This window comes from Lampris incognitus, chromosome 2 (assembly GCF_029633865.1).
Source record: "Lampris incognitus isolate fLamInc1 chromosome 2, fLamInc1.hap2, whole genome shotgun sequence".
NCBI lineage: Eukaryota > Metazoa > Chordata > Actinopteri > Lampriformes > Lampridae > Lampris > Lampris incognitus.
Genome location: NC_079212.1, coordinates 81,727,702 through 81,738,516, shown reverse-complemented (window position 1 = coordinate 81,738,516; position 10,815 = coordinate 81,727,702). Strand labels below are relative to the sequence as shown.

Below are 10,815 nucleotides of genomic sequence, written 5' to 3'. Positions count from 1 at the left end.
AGCTCAATTTTGAGTGTCATAGCAAAGGGTGTGAATACTTATGTACATGCAATATTTCAGTTTTTTATTTTTAATACATTTGCAAACATTTCTACAAAACCTTTTTCAATTTGTCATTATGGCGTATTGTATGTAGATTGATGAGGAAAAAAAAGGAATTTAATCCATTTTGGAATAAGGCTGTAACATAACAAAATGTGGGAAAAGTGTAGGGGTGTGAATACTTTCCGGATGCACTGTATACTGTCAGTTCCCAATAGGACCTTAGCTTTCCCGGTCCCCCTCGCTCACTCAGGTTTCGGACTAAGATTGTCGCTGGGCTGGCGAACAACTCCTTTGACGTGACGGTCATAATACCTCTTGCCTCTCGCACTGGAGTGTTCTGTTCTCCGTCGCAACCCTGTAGGCCTCCCTCATCCTCGCAGTCCATTTCTTAGCATAGCCCTGCGGTGTCTCAGTCTCCTCCTCGGTGGACAGGCTAAACAGTAGGTCAACTGGCAGAAGGGGTTGACAACCGAATATAAGATAGTGGGGTGAGAAGTCTGTTGCCTCGTGTTTAGTGCAGTTATATGCGTGTATAACCTGAGGTAAGTGCTCCTTCCAGTTACTCTTCTCCTTCTCTTCTAGGGTTCTTAATATTTGGAGTAACGTCCAGTTGAACCTTTCAGCTGGGTTTCCCTGTGGATGGCATGGTGTCGTTCTGGAGTGACCAACTCCAGCCAGCTGTGGTAGAGTCTTGAATAAGGAATTCTCAAATTCACGGCCTTGGTCATGGTGCAATCTGGCAGGGTGCCCAAAACGAGGAATGAAATCGTTGAATATTCTTTCGGTGACGGTTCGACCAGATTTATTTTTCGTTGGGTACACTTGAGCAAATCTCGTGAAGTGGTCAATGACGACTAAAATATACTCATAACCACCCTTGCTGTGTTCCAAAAGCATGTAATCGATCAACACGAGTTCAAGTTGTGCACTGCTCGTGATACTTCCCAGTGGCGCCCTGATGTGGGTCACTGGCTTTTTCTGTTTAATGCAAGAGCACTTTCGAGTGGCATAGGTCTCAATGTGTCATTTCATGAAGGGCCAGTAGAAGCGATCGCGTGCCAGGTTGGTTACTCTCTCCACGCCCACATGACCCATGTCATCATGGAGGCACTTGAGCACAAGAGGCTGGTATTCTGCTGGCAGGACCAGTTGTTGTCACTGGCCAGATTTCCTGTACAGCAATCCATCCTCGACGTACAGTTTACCCCACTCACACATAAGTCATTTCACAGCACCATTCGCTCCTCACCTGTCCTCGTTAGTCAACACAGGCTTGGACTCTTTCAGCTTGACCAACGCACTGATGGCATTGTCGTCCTTCTGAGCTCTGACTAGTTCGTGGTGGTCAATGGTGGGTAGTGATGTAGTTACGGGTGGCTCTGGGCTTTGCGCCAGATTAAGGACAGCAATGTAGGCGACATCTTGTTTCTCAGCAGCCTCACGCCCACCCCATGCGGCTTGTACGGTGTCTCTGGTAAGCTCCTCAGTGCACTCAGCGACGTAGCTGTCCATGTCGAGAGGGAGGCGAGAGAGGGCGTCACTGAGCAACGTGGACGCTGACGCCGCGTCAGCGTCCACGTTGCTCTTTCCCGGCCTATATTTGACGTCGAATCGAAAGTCGGCGAGTTCCCCAACCCATCGGTGGCTTACCGCATTCAACTTTGCAGTGCTCATTATGTATGTCAGGGGGTTATTGTCCGTATACACAGTGAAGTGAGGTGCATAGAACAGATAATCCCTGAATTTTTTGCATACTGACCACTTCAGGGCAAGGAATTCCAACTTCCCCAAGTGAAGGTTGTAATTCTTCTCAGCAGTGGACAGCGTTCTTGAACCATAAGTGACGACTCGCAGTTTTCCCTCCTGTCATTGATAGAGCACCATGCCCAGCCCCTGCTCAGATGCATCCATGTGAACCACGAAGGGTAGCTCACAATCTGGGTAAGCCAGCACTGGTGGATGTGAAAGGATGTTGATATGCTGCTCAAGAATTCTCTGGTGTCGATTGTCCCACTGGTGAGGGGCCTTAGAGGGCAGCTGAGCTCCTTTCCCCTTCTTAGACCTTATCACCATCGCCTCGGGCCTCCCCTTCATCTGCAGCAGCTCATAGATGGGTTTTGCTATGCGGGAGAAGTCCTGAATATATGCTCTATAATAGTTTAGGAACTCAACCAGCTTGCGGACTTCCCCGACGGTGCTGGCCTCTTTTCCCTCAGTGACAGGACAGCTTCAATGTCTTTTGAGTCAATCCTCACGCCATTAGCTGAGACTAGCCTCCCCACGCACCTGACCTCCTGTTTTAAGAACTCACATTTTGTGGGTCGCAGCTTGACACCATGGCGTTGTAGCGCCTTCATGACTTTGCGTACTCCCTTAACATGGTCAGCAAAGGATTTGGCATAGCATAGGATGTCGTCCAGATAAGGGATGCAGCAGTTATCACGCAGGGAGTCGAGCATCTGCTCCATGCTGCGCTGAAAAGCAGCAGGAGCATTGGAGAGACCGAATGGGATCCTCAGCCATTCATACAGCCCCCAAGGGGCGATGAAAGCTGTCATATGTCGGGACCCTTCAGCCATATAATCCTGGTGATAGGCCTTCCTTTGGTCTAGAATGCTGAACCAGCTCTGGCCTCCTAGAGTGTCTATGAGGTCTTGGATGCGAGGCAGTGGGTGGCGGTCTGGCACGGTCTTTTGATTTAACAGTCTGTAATCTATGCACAGTCTTAAGGTCCACCCCGTTTTCTGACACAAACCACAGGTGTGGTGAATGGCGACTTGGACTTCACTATCCATCCTCTAACAAGCAGGTCTTGGCTATACTCTTTGACCCCCTGGTAGAGTGGCTTCGGCACCGAGGCACATAAGCGCTGAACTGGGACGTTATCCGTGAGGTTGATGGTCATTTGGAGACTCGGGATGGACCCAATGTCCCCCTCATTGTGAGCAAAAGCTCTGGACTCTTCGTACAGCATCAGTTTGACCTCGTTCTGCTGTTCTTCAGTCAAGTGGCTAATGTCCACCGGCGGGTGCCACAAAGCAGCTTTAGGTTGGTCTCCTTGGTGGTCAGTGGTTTGTGAAGAGTCAGCAGTGTTCGCTTGGGTAGTATTGTTCTCACTGCTGGGACTGCTTGTTACTATCACTTTGCCAATGAGTTCAATACTGCCTAAAACAGTTACGCTGGGCAGGTTCACACTGTGTTTGGAGTGATTTGATACAGGTACTCTGACAAAGGGTCTGTCTGTCTGGTGAATCTCTACTAGTCCCTCTCCAATGCTCTGTGATAATAACCAATGTGTTCTCTGGACACCCACTGATACAGACACAGACAAGTAACTCCCAGATAGTGAGAAGAAAAAGGTTTAATAGAGGACGCTGGTCTTGCCGGTCTGAATGGTCTCACGGGCATGTGGAAATCCAAGATGGAGGCTGGGAGTGGGAGAGACACCAGGTAGGACAAGGCAGGGGGATGGGAGGCTGGTCGAGCAGGGCAGAGCTGGGTCTAGGGTCAGGACGGCTGGAGACAGAGCAGGACTGGAAGCTGGAGCTGATGATCACAACACAGGAAGGGAGGATAAAGAGCACACGGCAGGCACAGAGATAAACGCAAACAAGGGGCCAATGCAACTATACGACATAGGTAAGCAGACGATCTGGCGACGAGTGGGAGAATGAACCAGGCTTTATAGACCAGGAGAGTAGGTGGCTGATGAGTCTTGATGGAAGACAGGTGTGCAGGTGATTAGCTCCAGCCCAGCCAACCTCCAGACAGACAGAAGGGGGAAGGACCAGCCGCACAGACAGGAGGAAAACGGAGAAAACACTAGGAACCGTGACATGCTCAGTGGTTCCAGCAGTACATTGTCGAGTTCGGGCTCAAACAGTGCAAGAGAATCAGAAGAGCTAATATCCGCGGGCACCAGGCACTTGACATGAGCTACTTGGCCAGGACGAATAGTGATCTCCTTCAAGCCTACCTTCACCATGGCATGTCGTTCCTCTTGACTCTTCTTGGCCTGGTTGAGACTGATGATAGCCTCTGCACTAACACTGTCGATTTCCATGGCCCCAGCGAAGAGGTTGGCGAGAATGAACATGAGTTTAGGTCTGCTCTCATTGCTCTTAATGAGTTCTTGGATTACGTTAAAACCAACACCGAGCTGCCTCCCCGGCACGTTCAAGCCACTCCCCCAGCTCGGACGTGCCGGAAACATCCAAGCGCTCGGCTCGCGCCCTGAGGAGATGAGCGCTGCACTGCACCAGGTGTTTGCCATCATCCATCAGGCACACCTGCGGCAATCAGGCAGCCCTCTACAAGAAGTCTCCCAGAACACCACTCCGTGCTTCGACGTAATGAACCCTGCGGTAAAGCTCTGACAAGCCCTCCAGCGTTCCTTGCAATTCTGTTTATTCCCCAGTGTCTTATCTGCATGTCTCTCTGTTTCCTCCCAAGACTCTCCCTCCGCGACTTCCACGGCTCTCCGCGTCTCCCTCGTCCCCAGCGACCTTCATGTTTTCCCCCGGATCTCTCCAGCGATCTCCCACCGTGTCCCTCTACCTGGACCCCTCCTTTCGGACTCGACTTCCCGGATCTCGGACCCGGACTTCCTCGGACAACCCATCTTGGATCACGGACTGGACTTCCTTGCACGCACATTATTTCAACACCTCCTTGTCATTTACATACCGCACCACACATAGGCTAAGAACACTCACACATAGTTATACACGCAAACCACTGGACATCACACATAGTTTATTCACACATCCCACTAACAGAACGTTTTTTTGGCACCATACATTCCCCTCTCCCAATAAAACCGCCTTTTTGGATTTTGAAGTCATCCTGTGTCTGTCTGCCTTGGGTTTTGCCACACGGGTCGGGTTCTGGTGCGCGAGCATAACAGAACGTCGGAGCCATTATGGATCCAGGCAAACCCAAGGGGCAGACGGTCCCTGTGACACCCCCGACCCCTAAGTCCCAGAGCCCCGTCCCCCTAGAGGCAGTAGTAAGAAGTCACAGCTGCCAAGTTGCCTCTCTCCACTCAGAGCTTACTACTGCCCTCACCAATGTCACTGGAGAGATCAGCGATCTTCAGTCCGGCTCCCAGGCCGCGACGAGCGCGTTAGACGCCCTCTCCGCGCAGATCGCTGCACTCACAACAGCGGTCTCCAGGATGAGCGACCACCCTGCTCTGGCCCCGATCCCTGTCCCCAGCTCGGCCTCCGGATTCCCCGTTCCTGTTCCTGACGTTCCTCTTCCTCCGAGTAAACCCCCACTGGACCCCCGGTTCGAGCCTAACCTTCCCTGCCCCAAGGCCTTCGGTGGGGAGTTCGAGCTGTCCAGGGGTTTCCTTGGTCAGTGTGAGCTCCTGTTCAAACACCAGCCAGCCAGGTATAGGACAGGAGAGACCAAGGTAGCCCTTGTTATGTCCCTCCTCACCGGCAAAGCCCTCAGCTGGGCCATAGCGGCGGTTGGCCATACCAAGCGACTCGCCTCAGACTATGGTGCCTTCTGCCGCGAGTTCCGGCTGGTGTTCGACTACCCAGCTGACAGGCAGGACGCTGCCAGCCGCCTCCATTCCATCCAGCAGGGTGCCAGGTCGGTGGCAGATTATTCCTTGGAGGTGAGGATACTCGCGGCAGACAGTGGGTGGGATGACACTGCGCTCAAGAGCGCGTCAGGAGGGGGCTGAGCGAGCCCATCAAAGACCTCATCGTTCGGGACCGCCCTGCCTCCTTCAACGAGCTCGTCACCCTCGCCCTCCTGATGGACGAACGGCTGCGGGAGCGGCGCCAGGAACGCGCCCCGCGCACTGGCCCCTCCCATAGACCAACCCCCGTCCGTTCTACCAGTGCCTTCCCTGGGTCAGCGTCCCGCGGGCTCTCTCCACCCTCACACTCCCCCTCGCAACCCTGGGTGGCTTCTGGATCCAGGCCTGAGGAGGAGCCCATGCAGTTGGGTCGGTCACGGCTCCCGCTGGAGGTTAGGGAGCAGAGGATGCGTGACCACCTCTGTCTCTACTGCGGGAGGTCGGGCCACTACATCAAGGCCTGCCCGACTCGCCCAAAAAGACCCGGTTCACTAGCGAGGGGTGTCCTAGTGAGCCTGACGACCCTTCCTCAGCTCCAACCCAAGAAGGAGCACAACCAGCTGTTCCCGGTCACTCTCACCTGGGGTAACGACTCAATCTCTATTGGTGCACTCCTGGATTCGGGGGCGGACGAGTGTTTGATGGATCTCGCTGGCCCGGCATGTTGGCGTTCCACTCGTCCCCCTAGACACACCCCTCACAGCCCAAGCCCTAGATGGTCGTTCACTTGGTAAGATCACACACAGCACTGCTTCCCTCACCCTCACTCTCTCGGGTAATCACGTGGAAACTATGCGTTTTTTGGTTTTGCATGCCCCCACAGCGCCCCTGGTGTTAGGAAGACCGTGGTTGGAACGGCACGATCCCCACATCTCTTGGTCTACTGGGCGGATTTTGGGTTGGAGCGTTGCGTGTCATGCCAACTGCCTTCGCTCCGCCCACTCCCCGTCCAGCGGCCTCAGACCCGTGCCTCCTCCCACAGATCTCACTGGTGTTTCTCCCATTTATCACGATATAGCCCCTGTATTTAGTAAGGACAGTGCACTTTCCCTCCCCCCTCACTGTCCCTATGATTGTGCCATAGATCTCCTTCCCGGGGCCGCCCTTCCCACCGGTTGGTTGTATAACCTCTCCGTCCCGGAGAAGGAGTCTATGCGCAATTATATCACAGAGTCCCTGGCCTCAGGAATCATCATCAGGCCCTCGTCTTCCCCGGTGGCAGCGGGCTTCTTTTTTGCGGCAAAGAAGGAGGGCAGCCTGAGGCCTTGCATAGATTATCGACTGCTAAATGACATCACGGTTAAAAATGAATATCCACTCCCCCTTATGAGATCCACGTTCGAGCCACTCACTCACGCCACGGTGTTCACTAAGCTAGACCTGCGCAGCGCGTACCACCTGGTGGGCATCCGGGAAGGGGATGAATGGAAGACGGCCTTCAACACCCACCTAGGGCATTTCGAGTACCCTTCGGCCTCACCAACGCCCCGGCCGTCTTCCAGGCGTTGGTCAATGACGTGCTCCGGGACATGCTGAACACGTTCGCGGTGATATACCTGGATGACATCCTCGTGTTTGCCAGGACTGAGGAGGAACACCACCAGCATGTCCGCCTAGTCCTCCAATGGCTGCTGGAGAACAGGCTCTTCGTGAAGTCCGAGAAGTGCGTGTTCCACTCCGCCTCCGTGGAGTTCTTGGCCACATCGTGGAGAAGGGGCTCGTCCGCACCGACCCCAGGAAGACCCGAGCGGTGGAGGAGTGGGCACGGCCCACCAACAGGACGCAACTCCAGCGCTTCCTGGGGTTTGCAAACTTCTACCGGCGCTTCATCAGGGGGTTCAGCCGTGTGGCCGCCCCCCTCACTGTACTCACCTCCACCCTCCGCCCCTTCTCCTGGACCTCGGAGGCAGAGGCCGCCTTCTCGGCCCTGAAGAGGCTGTTCACAACGGCTCCGGTGCTCGCCCACCCGGACCCGTCCTGGCTGTTCATCGTGGAGGTGGACGCATCGGACACGGGCATCGGAGCCGTCCTCTCCCAGCGGTCGGAGGAGGACCAGAAGATCCACCCGTGCGCCTTCTCCCGGTGTTTCAGTCCTGCGGAGAAGAACTATGACATCGGCAACAGGGAGTTGCTGGCTGTCCACGCCGCCCTAGAGGAGTGGAGACACTGGCTGGAGGGAGCAAGGCAGCCGTTCATCGTATGGTCCGATCACAAGAACCTGACCTACGTGCGGATGGCTAAGAGGCTCAACCCCAGGCAGGCGTGCTGGGCTCTCTTCTTCAGCCGGTTCGACTTCACCCTCACCTACCGGCCGGGCACCAAGAACGTCAGGGCAGACGCCCTCTCCCGTCTGTTTCCCGAGGGGTCCCCTGACGCCCCAGACACCATCCTTCCCCCGGCCCGGGTGGTGGGTGTCGTCACCTGGGCCATCGAATCGGTGGTGAGAAGGGCCCAGCGCGCCCAGCCCGACCCAGGCAATGGACCCCGGAACCGGCTATTTGTGCCTCCCTCTGTCCGGCCCCAGGTGCTGGAGTGGGGCCACTCCAGCCGTTTTGCCTGCCATCCCGGTGTCCACCGAACGGCGGCCTTCATCCGCAGGGGTTTCTGGTGGCCCACCATGGAGGCAGACACCAGGGAGTTCGTGGCTTCCTGCACTATCTGCGCCCGCAGCAAGGCTCTCCATCGCCCTCCAGCAGGTCTCCTGCGCCCCCTTCCTGCCCCCGGCCGACCTTGGTCCCACATTGCCTTGGACTTTGTAACTGGCCTCCCCGTGTCCCAAGGCAATGACACCATTCTGACCATTGTCGACAGGTTTTCCAAGGCTGTCCACTTTGTTGCCCTCACCAAACTCCCCTCTGCAGCCGAGACGGCGGACCTTCTCATCTCCCACGTCGTCCGACCCCATGGGATTCCCCTGGACGTTGTCTCTGACCGTGGTCCCCAGTTCACTTCTAAGGTTTGGCAGGCCTTCTGTAAGGGGATTGGGGCCACGGTCAGCCTCTCCTCCGGGTATCACCCCCAGACCAATGGGCAGGCAGAGCGGGCCAATCAAGCCCTGGAGGCGGCTTTGTGTTGGGTTACCACCAGCAACCCTGCCTCCTGGAGCAAGTACCTGCCCTGGGTGGAGTACTCGCTCAACTCCATGGAGAGTTCGGCTACCGGTTTGTCCCCCTTCGAGTGTTCCCTTGGCTATCAACCCCCTCTGTTCCCCCGTCAGGAGTTGGAGGTGGCGGTCCCGTCCACGAGGGCCCATCTCCGCCGATGTCGGCGCATTTGGAAGACCGCCCGGGCCGCTCTGTTGCGAGCTACAGAGCGGGCCCGGCGCAGCGCCAACCGGCGGAGAGTGCCGGCCCCAGCCTATCGACCCGGCCAGAGGGTATGGCTCCTGGCCCGGGACCTGCCCCTCCCTACCCTCAACCGGAAGCTGGCTCCCTGCTACGTCGGTCCCTACACCACCGACCGCATCGTCAACCCTTCGGCGGTGCGTCTCCATCTCCCTACCTCACTCAAGATCCATCCGGTCTTCCATGTCTCGCGCCTCAAACCGGTAGCCTCCAGCCCCCTGTCTCCCCCTGTCCAAGCTCCTCCATCCCCCAGGGTCCTCGACGGTGGTGACATGTTCTGGGATGTTGACTGGTTGCTCGCCGTACGCCGCCGGGGGCGTGGGTACCAATACCTGGTGGACTGGGTTGGCTATGGGCCCGAGGACCGCAGCTGGGTTCCCCGATCCTACCTGGCCGACCCCGCACTCCTGGAGGAGTTCTATCGGGCCCACCCCAACGCCATCGTACGGTCGCCCGGTGTCTCCCGTAGGGGGGGGGGGGATCCTGTTGTGGTTACACCGCCCCGAGCTGCCTCCCCGGCACGTTCAAGCCACTCCCCCAGGTCAGACGTGCCGGAAACATCCGAGCGCTCGGCTCGCGCCCTGAGGAGACGAGCGCTGCACTGCACCAGGTGTTTGCCATCATCCATCAGGCACACCTGTGGCAATCAGGCAGCCCTCTACAAGAAGTCTCCCAGAACACCACTCCGTGCTTCGACGTACTGAACCCTGCGGTAAAGCTCTGACAAGCCCTCCAGCGTTCCTTGTGTAGCCCGTGGAATTAGATACCACACAGGACACAATTACTTCCGGGGTTCTTGTAGCTTTAATTTTATTGTTTGAACCTTCGAATGCAGATCGTTTTACTGAGTGCATACATTCCTGTGTCTTTCGAGCAAACAGATCATAAATGTTCACAGATGTGGCAAGTTTAACAGAAAAGATTTTAAAAAAAGGGAAATAATAAATACAAAATACGGTGCAAAATACGGCAGTGGACTATGTACGTTAAACAGGGTTTAACAAAGACATGTGGAACTTCCTGAAGATCGCGCAACTTCTCACTCTGTCAGTTACCTTGTCATGCCTGCAATGGCGAACAGCGGTCGACGGCTCGCGCCCAAAATCACCGAACATCAACTCCAGTAGCGTCTAAATCAAACCATTACGGAGTCAGAGCACTGTCACACCGCAATCTTCAGGCGCTCCACACAAGAAAAAAAAGAAAGAATACCCAAGATGCACTTGGATAACTTGCATGGAGTTACAATAAAAGTCCGCCACTGCCACTTACTGGTCAAAACATGCAATGACAACCAAAACTATAAAAATACACTCACAATCTGCCTCACAATTTAAATACATCAAATGACATTTTACATGGCTTGACAGTGTAACAATTACATATATTAACAGTTAAACTATACTAAATTTAAGTGGAAAATCATTTAACATATTTAACAGATTTACCACCCGGCTACATACTCCCCTGCAAATATAGTCAACGTCCTCGGTGACTACGAAACATGAACTGACTCAAATACTCCCTGCAAGGCCTTTTCAAAGAGAGCAGCACCCAGGCTTGTCAAAACCTTAGAGACCATGTCTGTGCTGACTGAGACTGCATTACAGGCTGACTTTGGCAGATGAAATGGGTTTGAATGAGATCCAGCCATTTCCCGCTTGCTTTTCCTAATGGCAGGTTTAGGTGCATAGGTTCTACGTCCTGCTCCACCAGCATCCTCTGTTAGTGCGGGCCTGTCCCTGTTTTCAATAATGGGCAAGTCACTGTCGCTAACGTTTGGATGCACATCATTAACACATTCTGTTTCTGTGCCACAATTTCTCATATCTG

At 54.8% G+C, this 10,815-nt stretch overlaps 1 protein-coding gene across 1 annotated transcript in view; it reads right to left on the bottom strand.

Annotated features, from left to right (window-relative positions):
- Window positions 1–1,911: 1,911 nt before the first annotated feature.
- LOC130130544 (cytochrome P450 2J2-like) overlaps window positions 1,912–10,815 on the bottom strand; it is a 123,603-nt gene continuing 114,699 nt past the window's right edge. The window contains exons 12-15 of the mRNA XM_056300250.1: window positions 4,022–4,165; window positions 2,801–3,322; window positions 2,332–2,519; window positions 1,912–2,272 (exon numbers count right to left, since the gene is read on the bottom strand). Coding sequence (XP_056156225.1) covers window positions 1,912–2,272; window positions 2,332–2,519; window positions 2,801–3,322; window positions 4,022–4,165 — 1,215 coding nt within the window. The remainder of the gene's footprint in view (window positions 2,273–2,331; window positions 2,520–2,800; window positions 3,323–4,021; window positions 4,166–10,815) is intronic.